The sequence below is a fragment of the Suillus paluster genome (genome assembly GCF_016628075.1).
Source record: "Suillus paluster strain FC165 chromosome Unknown EDB91scaffold_219, whole genome shotgun sequence".
In the NCBI taxonomy this organism is placed as follows: Eukaryota; Fungi; Basidiomycota; class Agaricomycetes; order Boletales; family Suillaceae; genus Suillus; species Suillus paluster.
Window position 1 is genome coordinate 1 of NW_024537779.1, and position 21,736 is coordinate 21,736.

At 49.6% G+C, this 21,736-nt stretch overlaps 4 protein-coding genes across 4 annotated transcripts; 2 read left to right on the forward strand and 2 right to left on the reverse strand.

Annotated features, from left to right (window-relative positions):
• Positions 1–5,675: 5,675 nt before the first annotated feature.
• EDB91DRAFT_1177139 (WD40-repeat-containing domain protein) lies at positions 5,676–7,407 on the reverse strand. Its single transcript, XM_041320401.1, has 5 exons — positions 6,767–7,407; positions 6,686–6,709; positions 6,536–6,631; positions 6,264–6,482; positions 5,676–6,216 (listed from the first exon to the last, which is right to left on the reverse strand). The coding sequence occupies exons 1-5, from the start codon at positions 7,247–7,249 to the stop codon at positions 5,929–5,931; spliced, it is 1,110 nt and encodes a 369-aa protein (XP_041169062.1). The 5' UTR covers positions 7,250–7,407; the 3' UTR covers positions 5,676–5,928.
• A 4,085-nt stretch (positions 7,408–11,492) lies between these two features.
• EDB91DRAFT_312925 (WD40-repeat-containing domain protein) lies at positions 11,493–12,507 on the reverse strand. The gene is made up of 5 exons (XM_041326819.1): positions 12,221–12,507; positions 12,137–12,166; positions 11,993–12,082; positions 11,704–11,940; positions 11,493–11,616 (listed from the first exon to the last, which is right to left on the reverse strand). The coding sequence occupies exons 1-4, from the start codon at positions 12,476–12,478 to the stop codon at positions 11,776–11,778; spliced, it is 543 nt and encodes a 180-aa protein (XP_041169063.1). The 5' UTR covers positions 12,479–12,507; the 3' UTR covers positions 11,493–11,616; positions 11,704–11,775.
• A 106-nt stretch (positions 12,508–12,613) lies between these two features.
• Positions 12,614–13,638, forward strand: EDB91DRAFT_1279772 (uncharacterized protein; the record flags this gene model as incomplete). The annotated part of the gene is made up of 2 exons (XM_041324708.1): positions 12,614–12,966; positions 13,072–13,638. Exons 1-2 carry the CDS (start codon positions 12,715–12,717, stop codon positions 13,636–13,638), a joined length of 819 nt encoding a protein of 272 aa, XP_041169064.1. The 5' UTR covers positions 12,614–12,714.
• Positions 13,639–20,694: 7,056 nt separating this feature from the next.
• On the forward strand, positions 20,695–21,217 carry EDB91DRAFT_1007459 (uncharacterized protein; the record flags this gene model as incomplete). Its single annotated transcript, XM_041312348.1, has 3 exons — positions 20,695–20,851; positions 20,911–20,998; positions 21,130–21,217. Coding segments are annotated over 3 exons (333 nt in total), but the record flags the coding sequence as incomplete, so codon positions are not given.
• Between the last annotated feature and the right edge of the window lie 519 nt (positions 21,218–21,736).

Genomic DNA, 21,736 nt, shown 5'->3' on the forward strand with positions numbered 1-21,736 from the left:
CGGCCCACTCGTCTTAATTGCACCTTATTTACTGTCCCACCCATCTCCATTGCACCCTGCTATACCAGCCCACCTGTCTCCATTGCACCTGCTATACTGGCCCACTCGTCTCAATTGCACCCTATTCTCCAGCCCCCTCGTCTTCATTGCCACCTTATGTACCGGCCCACTCGTCTCCATTGCACCTCATTTACCGGCCCACTCGTCTCCATCACACCCCAGTTCCCTGGCCCACTCATCTATATTGCACTCCATTCCTCCGGCCCACTCATTTATCACACACTGGATTCACTACTACTATTCATAATTTCCTATATAGTACATTGCTATACTACCATCTATACTATATACACCCGGCCCATCCGTTTGCCTTGGACACTCCACCCCCTCGGCCCACTCGTCTAACACGGTACAATTATTGCCATGGGCCGGCACCGGGTGACCCGTCTCTATTGGTACATTGTCACGCCGGCTGCCCGTCTGAGACGGGTGAATTCACTGAAGGGGCTCGCTTGTCAACGTAGCCACCGACGAGCGTTCCCCCGTTATGCATGGTGGAGGTAATTCTCTAATGTTACCCTTGGTTTCGAATGTTCTATTCACCCTATTTAATGCACAGCTACTTCTTACTACATTGCCGATTCAGAAGGTATGTCTTTTAAATTAGTATCGGACTTGGAGTAGACTCTTTTTAAATAATTCTCGCCGCTAGCATAGTAAAGCCAGAAGTTCGGGGTTGTGGGTCACGGCAGCGAGTGAAGTTTGACTTTCCTTAGCGCAAATTGGTCTAGTAACTGTGTTTATCAATGTATTGCTATCACTATCACCTGCACTTGTCTGATCACGAGGGAATGAGTAAGGGCGCCGCCAAATATTGCGTCACCGTGCATGTGAGGCGGCGCTGAGGCTTCTACTGCTGTGCACTGCCTATTGGTGATAGATTGATCATCCAGACTCGTACGACCCTCGCAATACCTTCTACTACGTCTAAAACGGGGACTCCTCCAATGGCGCTGTGTCCAACAAGCTACTCAACTACTTGAAATGCGTGGAAGGGAGAATAAGTTTAGTTGGAGCTGCTCTTACATCGGGGTAAATCATTTGCAGCAGACCATTCATCAACGCTCAGCGAGCTCAGATTGTATGTACTCTATCTTTACCGCAAGAAAATCACGTTCTATTAATAATCGACTCGTCTATTGAGCCTTCCTGTATATGTGCTGCATACGAACGGCGTCTAGACGTACGCCCTGGAAGTTATCGTATTGTTAGAGTGCAGCATCGAGAAGATAGTGATACTGAGACTTCTAATTTGTATTTCTCGAGCTAATCCCAGTCATCTTCGGTGCCAGGTCAGATCGTTGCGCTCGAGTCTCATGCATCACACCCAAGCCGTCTGTGCCTATCAACGTGCCATCGAAGTCGACGGACAGTGGGTCGAGGGGTGCGGTAACGTATGAAAAGAATGCTTTGAAACAACCAACCAAAAGGCGGGGCGAGTAGCATGAGGCAGAGCACATCAACGGCAGCCGCAAACCTGGTAAATACATGACAGATATCATTGGGAGGGATGGGAAAAAAGTAAATTAATGACGACCTTCAGTATATTCAAGAGAAGAACAACAGCAGATAAAGAGCCAGAAACGAGTCCAGCGGCCAGCATGTCTTATTATTACATGAGGGTCGGACATTGATGTTGTAGCTGCGGGGGGTAGAGGCAGCGGCAGGTGTGGTGGATGGCGTAGAGTGCGGTTGCGAAGATGACTGTGCTTGAGCTGCTCCGACAGATTGCTGGGTGACACTGGGCTTAGGAGGCCGTGAGCTGCCCGCTGGCTTCTTTTTCTCTCCCGCTTTAGCGTTCCTCTACATGATATCAGACGGTGTCGAAGATCCGAGAAGGAGAAAATAATATCAGGATGAGTCGAACGATTCGAGAAGGAAAGACATAAACATACGCGTTTTCCTTGAGCATACGGGACGTCGAATGAGCGATATTCTTGCAACTCGATCCCTGCATTATTTTGTCTGCGTTGTGACCCGGAGAGAATGTTTCGAGCCCAGTCGAGAGGACGGGGTCGGGATAGTGGATGTTGGACATCGGAGTAGGTGCGGCTGAATAACGAAGAAAGGCGACCAAGAAGTATGCGTCCATGCGGTGCTGAGGAGCGGTGTTGTGATAAAAACTGAAAACATGGAGGTGAAGAAAAAAAACTGGATGGAACGCTAACGACGTACGTGAACACGATCTGGTGGGTCGTCGAAAAAGCTAGGAGGCACACGACGGGCGGCATAGCATCGTTGGACTGTAGCATCACGCTAAAGTGTATACGTTGATTTGCAATGACATGTTTGTATAAACGTGGCACGTACATCGAGTAATGCTTTGTGGCCTTCCTGTGGCTTGGGGGGCGCGTTCAGTTCCTAAGATTCGAACGAAGGGAAACAACTCCTCACCTTTAGAAGGTAATCGAGGCCTGCTTCTCTCACAATCGTTGAAACATTCCACGTGTACGCGTTATTGTCCTCACAGCCAGTGGCCAGTAGCTTTCCATCTGCCGAAAACGACACGCAGAGCGGATCATTTGCGTGCTGGAGGGGCGAACCTATGGGCTGGTTGTTGTCGAGGTTCCACAATCGTGCTGTCTTGTCGGACGATGTGCTTGCGAGGATGCGACCATTCGGAGATATTGCAATGGCAAAGACAGCAGAAGTACTGTGCTCGTCTAGAACGGCGACCTGCTTCCATGTTTTAGTATCCCATGTCCTAATCGAGCCATCTATTGACCCGGAGATAAGCATTTCGGTCCAAGCCAGACACCACACTGTATTTGTGTGTCCTTTGAGAATGGCGACGAGCTCGCCTGTCTTCACATCCCAGATTTTAACTGAAGATTCATTGTATCCAGCAGTCGCAATCAAGGCCATGTCTGGTGAGTAGATGACTGCATCCAAGCGTGGCTGCTCTGTCTCGATTCCGAGGATGGTGTTTCCACTCTCCACATCCCAAACCCTTGCAGTCCTATCCCAGGATCCACTTAACACTCGCCGACCATCTCGACTCCAGCAGACTGACCTCACTTGCCCTCTGTGCCCCGTCAATTTAGCGATGACCTTGCATGTATCAATGTCCCACAACCTCACTGCACCGTCTTCACCCCCGCTAACCACTTTCTTCCCGTCCGGAGACAACGCTATGGTCAACATTCCACTTTCTCCGTCTTTCCAGTCCTCCCCTATCTGCTTCCCGCTCTCCAAGTTCCATACCCGCAGCGAGTCATCGTCTGAACCAGTGATGATCCGTTCTCCATCTGGCAGGTGTATGACACCCCAGATAATACCAGTGTGTCCTTCAAATTTTTGGTGAGGTCCTATCGCTGATGTCCCCTCCGCCCTAGGGGTGGGTGAAGACATGGATGGCCAACTACCGAGCGCAGCGCAGTCAGCCCTCATCCATCAAACTACACAATCATCACTTACAAGAAGATGGTTCTCAGAACGACTCGACCCACGGACACAAACAAGGAGCGTTTCTGTCAAGTTAAAAACTAGAAGTTCGGGTCGTCTTCCTGGTACTTTTTACGTGCGTTCTCCTCGTGTTCACTTCACAGCTTATATACTGTGCAACTGAAGCGCCCAAACCTCGTTTTTCTGTGGGGGTCTGTCCACCGGGTCCGTCGGTCGGTGTTTTCTGTCTATCCTCTCCCGTCTTCGTTCGACAAATCAAGCTTCCTCCGTCTCAGACTACTGCAACCCTTCATGCCGTAAAAGTGCAGCCCTGCCCTCGTAATAGTGCTTCATCCTGCTAAGAGGAAGCTACCCTGACTGTAAAAGTTTAAATTGTATCTCCATGGCACAAGCGTTGTATATGCTGTCATTTCCACTAGAAAAATTCTCAAGCAAGGCGCCCATTTGGTTACTCCTACACCGCATCTACGACAACTGGACTTCCACCAACGGATCAACCTTTTTCTCGATACTGGCATCGAGAGTACACGATAACGAGGACTGGATTTATCGTAACAGTATATATTTTTCCTACGTAGATCATTTCAGTCTGACTTTTGGCACTCCTACAGTAGAACACTGTGCCTGCCCACTCGTATCATCGAGAGCGAGCTCCTCACGGACATGGATGACTAGACAGCTACCCAATGCACGCATGCGTCGATAACATCTCAATAGACTGTGGTCGTATCCCGCGTTCAGTATGGAAGGGAGACATCAAATTTTGTGTTATCTCGAGTACTTCGAGGCATAACCACTTACAAGCACCATGACAGAACGGGCACGGATACGTCTCAACACGAAATTGTTTGCGCCACGAACTTCTCACTGGGACTGGCAGGCGTCGACTCGGTGAAATTCTTCAAAGTTCAAAACATCCAACCAACGTTCCCAGAACACGAGTCTGTTCCTTTTTCTCTCCCAGCTATAACCCATGCAACTGCAAAATATATTCATCACCTGCCATCCTCGCAGTTGCTTGGTCTTCAAGAGGACTGCTTCATCCGATTCTGCCGCACGAGATACATCTAGAAGACACGGTGTATGCAGACCATTATTCGATGCTCGGAAGGGTATGTCATCTATAGAACGACGAGTTCCGTCGTTGTGTTACAGAAGAAGTGGATCGAAAAGGATAACAATGCAATGTTGACTTGGGCACACTGCATTGCATTTTTATGACGCGAAACACTGGACGAGAAAGATTCTGGGAAGCTGGTCTTTGAATGCCTTCCTTCTCTATTGGCGCTCGCTGAACCTTGACTCTCTTGTCCAGCATATACACACCGAGCTCTTCTCTTCTCCGCTTTGGCCTCTCTAGTTTCGAGTCCTCAACTCCCCTCGACTTGTAGACTCCGGTCGACCAGCGGAACGCCTGTCTAATGGTAGGGCCTTGTTCTGAACCCTTTGCTTCTCTTCGCCAGCCAACGCCAGAGCCCGAAACAATGTTGTGAGGGAAGGTACCCTTGATAGTCCCCTTTCCTGATTAACAGAAGCCTGAAAATCATAGTCTTCATCCTCAAATATTTCAACATCGTCCCTCACGTCAGCAAACAACATGCAAGCAGTTCACGAGACGACAGCCAACTGACGTTAATATCTCCTTGAAAATGTAAGCGCCCAGTTTGACAGATTAAGTATAGGCGCTTGTGCCTCATAATTTTAATCAATCGTTTTGGCTGGCGTATTCACGAGTGACCGTTCAGTTATAATCGATGCCATCTTGACGATGACCAGATTCCGGACCTCAAATCCCAGGATGACAGTGCCACAGGTTCCCCAATGCTGCACACTCCATTGAGCTCAACGCTCAGAGCATCAGCGCCATTCTCACCGAACGCCAGCAAGAGTTGGATGCAATTTAGCGCGAGATTTTAAGCCTGATTACTGTCATATGTACATTGAAGAGCAGAAGAAGGTTCCCCAGTCGATGAACCTGAACAAAACCCTTACATCGACTTTCTGCCGCGGCGCGCCCATTGAAGTCTTATGTGTCCAAGAAGACCATCATCGCGGCCAACAAGGTCGCTACGGGGAGGATTAAACAATGGCTCAATCTAGTGGAGAAAAGCTGCTCATACTACAGTATACCTCCTTCTCGGCACCAAACTCTAGTACCCTCGAACTTTAATAGGAGCGCAATACCAGTGGAGTTTTACATATTGAAAGTCATCACGGCCATAATATACAAAGTTGATGCGTTGGACTCCAGTCAGTCCAGTGATAGGGAGATCGGAGGAAAAGGATCTATAAAATCGTACATAGCCCAAGAGTGACGTGCATGGACGTGCTAATGACGAGGACTGTGGTATCGTACAAAAGAAAGTCAGAAAATTCGCAGTGTGAGTAGGCAGATACATCAACAAGGAGATCTAAATTCGAAGCAAACTGCTAAAACACGACTGAAGAGCCTCAGAATTAATTTCAATTGTTGGCATATTCAGCAGATGCACAACACATGAAAAGCCAGAAACGAGTCCAGCGGCCAGCATGTCCTATTGTTATATCAGGGGGCGAGGTTGGCGATGTTGTAGCTGCAGAAGTAGCGATGAATGCAGGTGATGTGGTGACAGCAGCATGTAGTTGCGAAGATGGCTGGAGGTGAGTGGCACTACTAGATTGCTGGCTGACACTGCTCTGTGAGATGCCTGCAGTAGCGTTCGTCAATGTCAATGGAATTGGCCTTCGTTTCTCTCTTGCTGAAGCGTTCCTCTAAACGATGTTAGGTGGAGTTGAACATTCGAAGAAGAGAAACATACACGTTTCTCCTGTGCAAACGGGACGTCAACTTCTGCTGAGCGACACTGGGGTAAATCGGTGCCTGCATCATTTGGTGTCTCAGTGAGTCGAGCCCAGTCGAGAGGACGGGGCCGGGATGGCGTATCGTGGGCGTCGGAGTGGGTGCGGCTGAATATCGAAGAAATGCGACCAAGAAATGTGCGTCCATGCGGTGCTGAGGAGCGGTGTCGTGAAGAGAACTGAACGAATGATGTGAGGAAAAAAACGACTGGTCGAGATACTAACGACGTACATGAGCACGATCTGGCGAGTCGTTGAAAAAGCTGGCAGGAGGCACATAACGAGCGTCTGGGCGTCGTTGGATCGTAGGACGTCGCGTAGCATCACGCTGAAGTGCATACATTAATCTGCTATGAGATATTTGTATAAACGTGCCACGTACATCGAGTAACGCCTTGTTACTGTCCTGCAGTTGGAAGGGCGCGTTCAGTTCCTGAGACTAGAATGAGCTACACCTTCTCACCTTTAGAAGGTCGTCAAGGCCAGCGTCTCTAACAATCGTAGCAACATCCCATGTGTACGTGTTATTGTCAGCGCAGCCAGTCGCTAGTAGATTTCCATCCTCCGAAAATGACACGCAGCCCACTGCACCTGGATGCTTGAGGGGCGAAGTGATGGGCTGGCCGTTATTGAGATTCCACAATAGTGTTGTATCATCGAGCGAACCGCTTGCGAGGATGCGGCCATTCGGAGATATTGCAAGGGCAATGACACGGTTGGTGTGCTCGTCTAGAATAGCGAGCTGCTTCCAGGTTGTTGTGTTCCATGTCCTAATCGAGTGATCATGTGACCCGGAGATAAGCGTCTTTCCGTCCATGGTCCAGGCAAGGCAGCAGACTTTATCTTTGTGTCCTTTAAGAGCGGCGACCAGCTCGCCTGTCTTGGCCTTCCAGATTTTGATGAAGTATTCGTCCGTGTGGTATCCACCAGTCGCAAACATGGTCATGTCAGGCGAGTAGACGACCGCGTTCAATTCCGTGTACCGTGACGAGCCAGTCTTGATTGGTGCGTGGATGGTCTCCCCGCTTTCCACATTCCATTGCCTTGCTGTCCTATCATCTGATCCGCTTAACACTCGCTGACCATCTTGACTCCAGCAGACAGAAGTCACACCCTCTCTGTGCCCCGTCAATTTTGCAATGACCTTGCATGTGTCGATGTCCCACAACCTCACTGCACAGTCTTCGCTTCCGCTAACCACTTTCTTCCCGTCCGGAGACAACGCTATGGTCCACACTCGAGTTTCCCCATCCCGCCAGTCCCTCCCTATCTGTTTCCCGCTCTCCAAGTTCCATACCCGCAGTGAGCCGTCCCTTGAACAAGTGATGATTCGCTCTCCGTCTGGTAGGTGTATGACGCCCCAGACATGAGCGGTGTGTCCTTCAAATTTCTGCCGAGGTGCTATCGCTGATGTCCCCTCCGCGCTAGCGGTGAGTGAAGACATACCCCAGAATTCTAGCTATTGAGTGCAGCACACTCTCAGCCTTCATCTATCAAAGTACGCAATCACTTACCAAGATGATGTTTTCAAAAGGACTCGACACACAGGCAAGGGGCGTTTCGGTCGAGTCGCAGTTGAGTCCACTGGGAATTCGGTGGTACGTTTTAGGTGCCTTATCCATCATAGTTTATATCCATCATAGGGCCTAGGCAGTGCAGCTGAGGCGCCCAAACCTTGTTTGTGTATAGTAGATCTGTTCACCGGGTCCGTCGGTCGAGATTCTCAGTCTAACACCAATTCCTCTTCTTCTCCTGTCTTCAAAATCATCGGAAAAATCATGCTCCATCCATCTTAGACTCTTGTAGTCCCATACAATTCTGTCACCATACCACATTCTCCGCCTCGCTGCTTGGAGAAATTAGCGCGCAATGCACTACATCATATCTATGACATCCGGACTGGCATCGAGAGTGCCTGATGACGAGGACTGGATTTATCGTAACAGTATATATATTTCCCACGCACATCATTTCCGTCTGACGTTTGACACGCAACAGAATACTGCGCCCTTCTACTCGGATCCGAGTCATCGACGATTCGAGAGCGAACTTCTCATGGACATGGATGACTGGACCGTCACCACCCAACCCGCGCATGCGTCAATGATACCTCAGCAGGCTGGGCATGTATCCGTGCTTGGGCCGCAGTTATGAAGACGGAGAGATCAAAGGTTGTGTTATCTTAAGCCCTTCGAGGAATAATCACCAGGACAGGCACAATACCTCTCACCGGGACTGGTGGGCGCTGACTTGGCGAACATCTATCTAGGCTCCCAAAACCCGAGCCTATTCCTTCCTCTCGGCTCTTTCAGCTGTAGCTATGTTGCAGCAGTTTGTTAGTCGCAAACTCGAGTGCAGGTCTTGTTGGTTCCGGCTGGTTTGTATGTTCTTCAAGTTAAAGTATGTCACGGTGCACTGTAGGTGGTGCGGGAATTCATGCGAAGAGTGATGTGACGACTCATAATTACCAGCTTATTTGAATAATCCTTATGGCGAAACGACACTGGTTGTCACTGTATTCAAGGGCATGTGCCGTCTTTCACTCGTGTCATAATGTCACGTCTGCCTTGCTGAATAACATGCACAGTGCACAGTAACATATGAGCGTCTGTCTTTTGTTATTGTCTTGTTGGGGTGTACTACCCTATGTAGGACATTGCTATCTAGGAAAGGGGGACACCCGTGTCCCCCGCCGCGTCTCCGACTCTACAAATGCCCCGGTGAGGGTTGACTTCATCGGTCCGCCGTTTCCGCCGGCCGTTTTAGATGCACGAGCCTTCCAATTTGCGGGACCGTGATGGTACATTGCGTGCTTAGGTGGTCCTGGGCAAGTGCTGTGGCTTGTTACATGTACTCGGAGCACCGAGGTGCTCGTTGTACGAGGAGAATGATGGAGAGCGGAAATGGACGAGCGAAGAGCGGAGGTCAGCGTCTACCGAGGGCTTGATTGATTGAAGAAGTTGCCTTGATGATCTGTAATGGTAGTTGATGTCCTCATGCTATATCTCTCTTCTTCCTCCCACTGAATTCCATTCGAAATGCTTTGCGTCTCGCTTTCCCGTCGTCGGCGAGAGCGTATGTCTGAGCAGCATTCTGACAGTTCGTTTGTTGCATCACTTACTCCATCGTTTCGTGATGCCGTTCTATCAGAACAACAAGTTATACCGATTCGCAACGGGAAGTGCGTGCTCAATTATATAAACTTCATGTGTAATTCTTTGAGGCCCGAGCTGAGCGGAACATCTTTCAAGTTTGATAAGCTCGTGACCAGAGCGGCTTACACCCCATTTAAAAGTCGAGTGGTGTCTTCGGTCAAAGTTTACTACAGGCACAGTCGCTGACTGCAAGCGCCCTGCCACTAACAGATCCAGTCTGACTACATATATCATAACCCTTCTCTCTCAAGGACGTAGTCAGGCTGATCACGTTGGAGAGGGGGCGGGCGCATCAGTAAACCGGTGAGCCACCGATATTCTCATATTTTGTAAGCCGAAATGCTCTTTCATATACATGGCGTTATAAAACAATATCTAAGTCTGGACCGAGCGTGAATATTTGAATTGGCGTATATATTACTTTGTATGGAAAGAAGCATTGGGCTTACAAAATACTACAATATCTATTAACATCTGAGTCTCACCGGTTTACTGATGGCCCCCGCCCGCCGCCGCCGCTGGTCGTACTGTGAAAAGTACGCACAACCATCTACGGAACATCTCCTGAAGCTAAAACTAACCTCAGCTAAAACACTTCAGCTTGCCAACACGCGTGGCTTCTACATATGCAAGAGGTAATACCAAGAAACCAACGGTCTCCTACAAACGGTACTTTTTAAACGAGTCTTCAGTTAGCTACAGATAAGGGGATCTTAATATCTGAGGCTCAAAACGCTTTGCTTGCACAACTTACATGAGCAGTTTTCCCGACTTGCTGTCCCAGATTCAATTCTCGTTAACCAAGTGTAGAGTCTCCTCCTGTCTTCGTTCAAAGCATTCACCCGCTCATGGTCCATCGTTATCGGGTCCAGGATGGTCTCCGCTACTGACATCCTACACCCTCGCAGTTTTATCGTCATTGATTGTCACCCGCTGACAATCTGGGTGCGGACAGAGAGGACTGCACGTCCTCCCAAAGTGCATCGGGGCACTGGACAATCCGAGCACATTGAGCGCATGGTCCACGAGGTCGAACAGTTCGCCTCAGAGGACAGGGCCTCCAGCAAGCGTGTCGAGTGCCCCAACACCTGTCCTCTTCTGTCTATGACCAAGTCCAACTCAGCGATCGTTCATCCAACTTGGCTATTGGTCTGTTCACGGGCAGCAAAATTAACGATAAAAGAGATCATCCTCAGGAGGCAGATGACGTGACCAGAGTGCTTACGGCAGGAGTTCGAGAGAAGCTGTAGGAGATCCAGAGCCTCGTTGGCCCCGTCACGAGCAAGCTGTGTAGCGCAGGTGCCAGCGTGCCCGAGGATAATTACCACGATCATACTGAGCTGCGAGACGCATACGAGCCCTGCGCCCTACGGAGGATCGCGCTGATCAAAATTGCGTCAGTATCATTCATGTATATATTTCCTTCATTGTGCGCATTGAAACCTCCACACCCTAATCGTATAGACCAAACGTATCCTACATGAGAACCAGCTTAGTCAATCTGTCGTTAGAGATTCTGGGTAGTGTATTTTGAGTGTATTCAAACCGCTCTCGAGTAAGATGTCAAGCACTGACAAGTGCCGGTCCGTCATGGAAAGACTGAGAAGAGGGTCCAGAGATAAGGAGAGCGGTGCAAAACCTGATTGGAATGTTACTGTGCAACGGCAATAACGAGGGCAATAATATGAAATATGAAGTAGGGGCTTACGTATGTGTATTCTGATGGGAGACGGTAAGGGGTATAAAAAGAATGGTTTGAACCAACCAACCACATAGGAGGGGGAGTAGTATGAGTAGGCAGAACACATAAATGGCGAGTTGTACATCTGGTAAAGACATGGAAGAGACGAATGTAAACGACGAGCAAACAGTAGATTACTTAATGACGACCTTCGGTATACTCAGGGGAGGTACAACAGATGAGGAGCCAGAAACGAGTCCAGCGTCCAGCGTGTCTTAGTGTTATATGGGGGCGCGAGGGCGCTGATGTTGTAGCTGTAGAAGTGGGGGCAGGTGTGGTGGATGATGCAGTGGTATGTGGTTGCGAAGTTGACTGAGTCTGGGCTTGAGCTGATCCGACGGATTGCTGGGTGTTACTGGGCTTAGGAGGCCGTGAACTGCCTGCTGGCTTCCTTTTCTCTCTCACTGAAGCGTTCCTCTACATGATACGAGGCGGTGTCGAACATCGGAGAAGGAAAAATAACATCAGGGAGTTGAACATTCGAGAAGAAAGACGGGAACATACACGTTTTCCCTGTGTAAACGGGACATCGACTATCGCCGAGCGACACTCGTGCAATTCGATCCCTGCACCATTTTATCTGTGCGGTGTCTCAGAGAGAATATTTCGAGCCCAGTCGATCAGAGGTCGGCGTCGGGATGGCGTATTGTGGGTATTGGAGTGGGTTCGGCTGAATGACGAAGAGATGCGCCCAAGAATTGTGCGTCCATGCGGTGCTGAGGAGCGGCGTCGTGAAGAGAGCTGAACGCATGATGTGAGGAAAAAACGACTGGACGAGACGCTAACGACGTACGTGAGCACGATGTGGTAGGTCGTCGAAAAAGCCAGGAGGCACACGACAGGCGTCGTGGCGTGGCTGGACCGGACATTGTGTAACATCACGCTAAAGTGCATACATTCATTTGCAATGATATGGTTTCATAAACGTGCCACGTACATTGAGTAACGCATTGTGAGGTTCCTGCGGCTGGGAGGGCGCGTTCAGTTCCTAAGACGAGAACGTAGAGAAACACATTCTCACCTTTAGAAGGTCATCGAGGCAAGCTTCCATAACAATTACAGCAACATCCCATGTGTACGCGTTTGTGTCATGGCAGCCAGTCGCTAGGAGCTTTCCATCTGCCACAAATGACACACAGTGCACTATCTCTGCATGCTGGAGGAGCGAACTGATGGGCTGGCGGGTTTTAAGGTTCCACAATCGCGCTGTCTTGTCGGACCATGCGCTCGCGAGGATGCGGCTATTCGGAGATATTGCAATGGCATAGACAGTGCTCATCCAGCACTGCGGTCTGCTTACATGTTGTGGTATTTTGTATTCTAAGTAAAGTGCGAGGCACGAGCACGTGCCTAGAATGAGGTCTATGCCTGATCCGAATAAGTGACATGCACTGCTCCTTTCTTCCTCGCTATCACTGCCTGTCATCATTTTCTGGTCCTTGTGGCTAAAATTCTTTGCTGCACAACTACCAGTCTGCTCAATCAAAAGATCCTTCGATCCCAGGTCTGTCCGTTATGAACCGTCTTATTTCTGACCCCAGCACAGAAATTTGCCCGGACTTCACGTCCAACTTCTACCAAACGAGCCGAGCACTGCTTGTAGCTTTAAATAACACTGAGGAACAAGCTGCTGTGCTCTTGCAGGCAGTCTGGACCGCAACCAATACTGCACAGCGAACGCAATGGCAGAACCAAATTGCAGCAGATCAAATTGCTGCGGCGGAACAACAACACCACGCTGACGACGAAGCGCAACAGCAACTTCAAGTGTGACGACTCGAAGAAGCTGCGGTTGAAGAGGAAGAGAAAAAGAGGAACCGTCTTAAACACATACCCATCCCCAAACATCCCTGACCTTCACGTGCCCATGAGAACATTCTAGTTTCAGACTTTGCCCTATGCAAACTTGAGAAGGGCCATCATGTGGAAATCTACTATTGGACCAACAAGGGTCTATCAGATGCACGTCTGCATTATCGCACTACGGACGACGAGGGGATGGTACCCACCACTGGGCCAGATGGCGCTACCACGTGGATGCCAGCCAATGCCATGCGACCCTCCACAGCAGTCATTCCTGACCACAGCTTGAGCCCTCTGGAATTTGCACAAGCCATCCCCCAACTCGTTGTTTCCTTGACAGAACGAGGCTGGGATGAAGAACGGGTACATATGCTAGCTGCGTTTTGGGGCACTCTCATGTTGCACCGGTACTGGAGTTCAGACAGTCCTCTCGATCAGCGAGCTCTACTGATGTATCAGGAGGAGCAGCGTCAAGCATGGCACCAAGCCATTCCAATGGCAGGAGGAGCTTGGGATATTTCAATCCTCGATGAGACTGAGATCAATCGCACGTTGGATCGCATTTATCGGGAGGATTGCCGCCGCCACGACAATGATTATGACTACCAGGTCTGTTATTCCATCACATTCAACTAACTAGCTTACTGATTTTGTCTCGCTCTTCTCTCGCTCTGCCTTTGAACGTCAATCTTTGACTCTCTCGTTCATGCGTTTACCTTCTGCGGCCTACCTGGGCAATCTTGCGTTATTTGTGGTGCGATGCATTTAATCAGCGTTTACAAGGACTGCACTTTACAAACGTCCCTGGGGACACTGCGTCGGCACCGCGTTCACAACGTGCAGGTCGTTCACCTGCTCCCTCACGTTTGCAGAATTTGAACAGGCGGAGACGTTCTGCGTCTCCTAGTGCGAATAACAGGCCTCAACCTGCCTGCGATGCCCATGTGCCGTCGCAGCGCGCGGGTTTTCCAGAAGGCACACATGGACAGAAGTCCCCTGCTGTGTGTGCCGTCTGCCTGGGGAGCCATGCCCACCATTTTATCGAGTGTACTTCCGAACACCTCTGGGACAAGTCCCATACTGCGGTTACCACACGAGTCAACCGACAACTCCTGCTTCGCACAACCAACAAGCCACTGTGTGTCGATTGGCAACGGACTCGTGGGTGCAGCAACCACTCACACGACGAACGCCACATATGTGCAGGTTGTCTCTCCACCACACATGGATCTCAGCACTGCCCTCAAGCACAGACGGCTGCACCCAATCACACCCTATAATGTTTCAGCTTGGGAATCTCTACTTCATATGCACAAACTTCTTGACTGGTATCCAGATGTTCCATGCGGATTACGCAATGGTTTCAACCTTAATCTTCCAGCTATGGAATCCACACAAACACCCTCTAATTCTCCTTCTCTTGTTTGATATCGGACAGCTTTCGAAGTCATCCTATCTCGTGAACTCGACACCGGACAGTACATTGGACCTTTCACTTGCATCGAACTGGGACGTCTTTTGGGACACTTTTAATCCTCACCCATATCCATCATACCCAAAAAAGGGAAGCCAGGGAAATACCACGTCATTCAGAACTTTTCCTTCCCCAACACTCAGTCTGCCATCAATCCCAATCCTTCCATCAATTCACTGGTTGATTCTGATGATTTCCCCTGCACTTGGGGGACTTTTGACGCTGTTTGCACTCTCATCTGCAATCTGCCACCTGGATCTCAAGCCGCAACAAGAGATATTGCCGAAGCCTACCGAATTGTCCCCTTACACCCTTCACAGTGGCCTTCCACAGTGGTTCGCCTTTCTGACGACGCATTCTGCATTGACACCTGTACAGCCTTTGGGATGGGTCCGTCTGCTGGAGCTTATGGACATGTTGCAGATGCCGGTGTTGATTTGTTGTGTGCATAGGGGATTGGTCCAGTCACCAAGTGGGTGGACGACCATCTATTTTTCCACATCCAAAGAGAGCATCTTAGTCATTACAATAGTCTGCGCTTACCCCTTCATCTCAAGTTGGCTCACTTGGGTCAGTCTCAGAGTGGTGGACGTCTGTGGTACAAAGGTGATGAATTCAGTGATGGTTTGTTTGACGAGTTTACTGAAGATTGCGGTTTTCCATTACTGGACCTCTCACTTTCTTCAGTACGTTCCCACCACAATGACCTGGACTTCGCATACGCCTTCTGTGACATTGACCGTGCATCATCCCCACTTGGTTTTCCTTGGGAACCATCAAAAGATACTCCTTTTGCCTATCAAGTCTTATACATCGGTTTACTCTGGTGTCTCATGACACTCACGGTACAGCTCGCTGAGACAAAGAAAGAGAAATACATGGATACCATCAATGACTGGCATGCGAGCCTGACACATCTACTCCTTGACGTCCAATGGCTACACGGGAAGCTTCTCCATGCTTGCCTCGTCCTTCCTGCAAGACGAGCATACCTCACCTCTCTTGAAACCATGCTCAGCATCTGTAGTTCGCGTCCTTTCGTGCCCCACCATCCTGTCCGACACCTCTATGAAGACTTGCAATGGTGGCACGATCAGCTTGCCAAGCCTTTTGTCGGCCGACAAATTCCATGCCCGGTCAAACATGTTGACGCCTGAGCCTTCTCGGATGCCAGTTCGACCGTTGGCATCGGAGTTGTTGTCAATGGGTATTGGCATGCCTGGAGCTTACAACCAGGTTGGCAAACACTTAATGGCACCCGCGACATCGGATGGGTGGAAGCAGTTGGGTTTGAGCTCTTGGTCCACGCTCTCCTCCGAGCCAACATCGACGACTCCCCACATCACTTACAAGTCTACTGTGACAACCAAGGGGTCGTTGATGGCTGGCGCAATGGTAGGAGTCGCAACAGACCCACTAACCTTATCTTTCGGCGAGTCCGATCTCTGCTCGACTCGCGCACTCACCAAACCTCCTTCCACCTCTGTTACATACCCAGCCAACAGAACCCAGCTGATGGACCCTCACGGGGAATTTTCCCTCCACGGAAACTTCAGCTCCCGCCCATTGAGCTCCCAGGAGACCTATCCCAATTCCTTACCAGTGCCTAGCCCAGAATCACGTGCAACAGTGACTGCAGTTAGTTGTCTGCAGTCCTGGTTGACGGGTTGGACCTCAACAGTTTCCCAACCAGCTGCATCCTCGACCGCATGCACAGTAGATGTTTCACGCTTCACGAGCACTTCCCTACCAGTACTAACAGTGCCCACAATACATTCGACACGACCATATCCACCAAGCTTAACGCCATGGATTTCCCTCCTTTGACCTCATTGTCTCGCTAGAGACCGTCTGAGGCTCTGGGTCCCTAACACCAAGCGCTCTCGTCTCGACCACGCCGGGGTGCCAATTCCCGTGTCAACTGATGATTTGGACCGCATTCTAGCTGTTATTTCACACTCTCATGCCGCTAGCACTAGGGAAACTTACGGATCGGGTCTCCTCATCTACCATGTATTCTGCGATGCCGAGGGATCCCTGAGGAACAACGCTGTCCTGCCCCTCCGGTCCTACTCTTGGCGTTTATCTCGGCATGCGCAGGAGTTTATGTGGGCACTATGCTGGAAAACTATTTTTATGCAATTCGTGCCTGGCACTTGCTCCATGGGATGCCTTGGCTTGCCAACCATGCCAAGTCCTTTTTGGTGCTTACAGGTGCTGCCTGTTTGGCCCCTCCATCCTCAAAGCATCCTAAACACGCACCATTCACAATCAAACTCCTCATGGACATACGGTCCATGCTTGACATTTCACAGCCCCTGCACGCAGCAGTATTTGCATGCCTCACCACGTCGTTCTTCACCATCGCGAGGACTGGAGAGTTCACAGTCCCATCACTCACCAGCTTCAATCCCCACATCCATGTCAAAGTTAGCGACATACATCACGAAGAGGATCAGAATGGCTTCAAAGTTGTCATTTTTGCACTGCCATGCACCAAGACCTCGCAGACCGGCGAGGACGTCTACTGGGCAATGCAATCTGGTGTCATTGATCCTCAAGCGGCTCTACAAAATCACCTAGCCATCAACAGCCCCCCAGGGTCTGCGGCGGTTTTCAGTTGGTGCCATCGGACAGGTTTATGTCCTCTCACTAGATCCGAATTCCTGAAAAGTTTGCAGGCCGCTGGGGATCAACTGGGAGTTGGGGCACTGAAAGGTCATGGTATACGGATTGGAGGAACACTGGAATACCTGCTTCGTGGAGTACCTTTCGACAATATCAAGGCAATGGGACGCTGGAGCAGCGATGCCTTTGTACTCTACCTGCGCAAACATGCAGTCGTGCTTGCACCTTATTTGCAGGACACACCAGTGTTAGAGCCATTCATGCGGTATGCGCTACCTCCGCCACGTTAAACCTTTTCTAGTAAGTCTTAGCCCATCTCCTTCTGTTTAGGGGCCAAGCATGAGCTTGTTGCATCGACTGGCTCCTAATTGTGTGGGATACACAGCTCATACTTGCACTTTTCTTCTAGGTCCTTATCGTCCGTTTCAGCCGAAAACCCTTTGCCGGGTTTTTACCCAAATAGTTCTGTTGCCCGTTACAATTGTGGTTCTACTATAGCGAATTTTAGTTTGTCTCTTGACGACAATTAATTGCCAGTTTGATTTGCAACCTCACTTTGAGTCCAAGAGCATAGACCAATGGTCCATGTCCTAATCGAGCAGTCGATTGACCCGGAGATAAGCGCCTTTCCGTCCGGGGTCTAAGTCAGGCAATACACTGAATTTTTGTCCTTTGAGAGTTGCGACCAGCTCGCCTGTCTCGGGATCACAAATTTTGATGGACTCGTTATCTCCACCAGTCGCAAACATAGTCATGTCTGGCGAGTTATCACGTGTTCGTGCCCGGTCTTGACTGGTGCGAGGATAGTCTCTCCGCTCTTCACGTCCCATTGTCTTGCAGTCCCATCGCCTGATCCACTTAACACTCGTCGAACATCTCGACTCCAGCAGACAGAGCACACACCCTTTGTGTGCCCCATCCATTTTGCGATGACCTTGCATGTGTCAATGTCCCACAACCTCACTGCACCGTCTCGACTCCCACTAACCACTTTCTTCCCATCCGGAGACAACACTATGGTCAACACTGTAATTTCTCTGTCCCACCAGTGCTTCCCTATCTGTTTCCCGTCCTCCAAGTTCCATACTCGTAGCGAGGCGTTGTTTTAAAAAGTCATGATCCTCTCTCTGCCTGGCAGGTGTATGATGCCAAGGACATTTGCGGTGTGTCTAGCTGAAGCACCCAAACCTTGTTTCGGTAGGTCACTGGGTCTGTCAGTCGAAATTCTAAATCTCCCATAAATCACGCTTTAGACCCTTGCAGTCCCATACAACTCTTCCCCATCCTTTTCAACCACGTTCTCCATCTCACTGTGCCCTCTTCTGCCAGTGATATCTGTCTATCTCCGATAAGCACAAAACTGCAGCTCTGTCCTCGTGACATTGCTTTATCCTGCTGTGGGAAAGCTACTCTGTGATTGTAAGTTCTAATCGTATCTCTGTTGCGGAAGACTGAATACTTATTAATTAGAGAAGTTCTCGAGCAGGGCGCCTGTTCGTTTGCTCCTGCATGTATACGACACTGGACTTTCACTACTGAATCGACTTTTTTCTCTCGATGCTGACATTAAGAGTACACGATGATGAGGACTGAATTTATCGTAAAATAGTATGTCTTGCTTGTTTCTTATGCATATAATTCGGTCTGACGTTTTACACTCCTGCAACAGCACGCTGCACCTGCCCACTCAGATTGTTGAGAGTGGGCTCCTCATGGACAAGGATGAGTGGACAATCATGAGCCAACACACGCATGCATCGAAGCCATCTCAGTGGTCCGGGAATAGGGGCTTGAGTTTTCCATGAGAAACTTCGTGTCTTGAAGTGACGATGGTTCTGGTGAAGTTGCTCCACCTTGAACGAATCTTTATGGTCTCGTTTACGTTTGTGAGAATGCTGAGCACGCGTATGCCTTTGGTGAGTGGAATAAATTTACAGAGGGCAGTGAGGGTATCACCTTCAGCCCAAGCACAATGAGCTTTTCCGATCAACCGAAGCATTCAAATATCTCATTGTCTTCATCCTCGAGCATTTCAACATTGTCCCTCGCAACAGCTAACTCGGACATGAATATCTCCTGGCCTCGGGTTTCATCGGTGCCCTTATTGTGAGTGCGCAGTTTTACACTCATCTAATAATAACAACCAATAACTTTAGCTGGCCCCCATTCACGAGTGACTGTACCAGTATATATTGAATATTCAGACATATGATCGATGCCATGACCAGATTCCAGACCTCAAAATACTATATCACAAGCTCCACTGGCAATATCGACCACTTTGATGATCAAGCTCAAGGATCAGACATTTTCACCAAATGCCAGCAGGAGTTTCACAGGATATCATAGTAGGCCTGAATACTGACGTACTGTCATAGGTAGAATACGAGATCCTCGCCAACAGCTCGCGGAAAAGCAGAAGATCATCCAGTCGATGAACCTACACAAACAACTTGCATCGACTCTCTGTCACCTGTTGGAGTGCTATCCAAGAAGACCATCATTCTGTAGTGTCCTTGAGCTTGTAGACACAGTGTATTACGTGACGTCAGAGACCCCGCCCGTTAGATTGAGGTTAAACGGTTAGTCTTCTGTGCAAGGACTTCCTCATTATGCTCACCCCTTTTCTTACGGGCCGTTAGTCTTCCCTTGCTTCACTCCCCTGGCGCACCAGAAGACCCCGCCCTCTGCTGCACTTGGGATACTGGTAGTCCCTGATCCACATCTGGAGCAGTTCATTCAGCAGCCCCACTCACATTGCGTTCATGAAGCATCAGATAATTCTTTTGCAAATCATCACATGGAAAGGGCGGAGAAGGGGACGAAGAGTTTCTCGGATGGGATTATCCGCGACAGGAACAGGGCCAAAGACAAATCTCGCGGACGTGACAAATAGCGCGAAACTCATGAGAAGGAAAAAGGAACGACAAAAGGTGAAAGAGGTACAAGAGCCTTTGGTGCGAGCAATATGACCCCTCAGAGATTACGCGTATGATCGGTGCGTTCCTTCAAGCGATAATGTTTCCTTGATGTTGCAAGAATTGAATATCGGTGTAGGGTACCTTACAGCGACCTCATCGGAGGACTCGACACTCGCGCTCGAGGTTTATGAGCGCGCATCCGCCAATGAAGGCGATGCCAAGATGGCTGTGAAAGCCCCGAGGAGTTCATTCTTAAGTGCATTCCATATCCCATTCCGTCTACAGTCGAATTTTACGCATATAACAGTCGTCTCTTTTGTCTATTCGACCCAGTACCACATGTCACAATCCCAGGCACAGCCGTCTTTTCCTCCGGGTGCAAGTTCCAATGACATTAAGCAACTAGCACATTATTTTCCAGGACACACGTACAGGAACTCTCGCTTTCGACGTACCTCACATCCAACCCCGTATCCACTTCCCGCAACCCAACCAAACATCCCTTCCATCCAGCAGCAACCCATGTCAGCTCCACTGCCCCATCCAGAGTTCAAGCAGGAGGCCTACTACTCCCCCATTTCAGCAGAGCTCTACACTCGCGCACAAGTCCTCGCCTCGGGAGCAGGACGGGGATCTGCCTCGGCCCACTACACTTCATCCTCCACCGCTATAACTCATCTCCCTCCTATCCTACAGGTGGAGAAGAAGCAGGTCACCACATCCGCAACCCAGGTAGCGAGTGCAAGCAGGCGGAGGAATGAGGCTCGTTTCACATGTCCAGTACTGGGTTGTGGGAGCACGTTTACACGTCGATTCAATCTGAGAGGTGCCTAGTTACACCACATGTCTGTATTTTATAATTCACCATCATGATCATCCTTGCAGGACATCTTCGATCACACACCGAGCAACGCCCGTATGTGTGCGAGTACCCCTATTGCCAGAAAGGCTTTGCAAGACAGTATGACTGCAAGTAAGGGTTTCACAATCCCGCTTCCTCGTAATACTCTTCTACTTCTCTATCGTATATTTGGCATCGACCGACAGCTGTCCTAATTTCATTATTCACTCATCTATGGCATACTCACGTCATGATCTGCATAGGCGACATCAAGCACTTCATGTCACGCGCTCGCAATCCAACATCTGCCAAGGCTGTAAGAAGGCCTTCAGCCGCCTGGATACCCTAAACGTAACTCTTCTATACCGTCATCAATGCATATCCGCTGACTTCGATCCCTTTTTGTTTCTCTTTAGCGGCATTGTAAGTGGCAATTTTCCTGCGTTCTCGAGAGTTCACTACTCACTGTTACACGGTGTAGTTCACTCCGAGAGAGGTTTTAAATGCAAACAGATTGTAGAAGCTCAGCAGCAGGCTGCAGCACATACTCAAGCGACCACACAGGCTCACGGTCCTCCGCTAGCTGACCATCGCTGCCAGTTAATCAACACGCATGGATTGATGCGACTCCCAGAACACTTTTAGATTTCTCTCTTCACTCCTGATCTCTCACCTCGGTAAATGCATATTGCCCGTTCTATAACGAATTCATGCTATTGCCACTACCGTTTGCACAGTTAAGGGCGACAATGCTCCACAATGCATCTGGGATGTTTATCACTCAGAACAGCTCCCGTAAATTTATCGACACGCTTGCTTCATAACCAGTCCTATCGCCAGAGAACGGCTAATGGAGGTCATCACTAGTCC

Coding starts and splice junctions, on each gene's coding strand:
- EDB91DRAFT_1177139 (XM_041320401.1), bottom strand. CDS start 7,249: ATGACCATGTTTGCGACTGGTGGATACCACACGGACGAATACTTCATC. Junction 6,632..6,685: donor GTAACAAGGCGTTACTCGAT/GTACGTGGCACG, acceptor TATGCACTTCAG/CGTGATGCTACGCGACGTCC. Junction 6,483..6,535: donor ACTCGCCAGATCGTGCTCAT/GTACGTCGTTAG, acceptor TCATTCGTTCAG/TTCTCTTCACGACACCGCTC.
- EDB91DRAFT_312925 (XM_041326819.1), bottom strand. CDS start 12,478: ATGAGCACTGTCTATGCCATTGCAATATCTCCGAATAGCCGCATCCTC. Junction 12,083..12,136: donor CTCACAATGCGTTACTCAAT/GTACGTGGCACG, acceptor TATGCACTTTAG/CGTGATGTTACACAATGTCC. Junction 11,941..11,992: donor ACCTACCACATCGTGCTCAC/GTACGTCGTTAG, acceptor TCATGCGTTCAG/CTCTCTTCACGACGCCGCTC.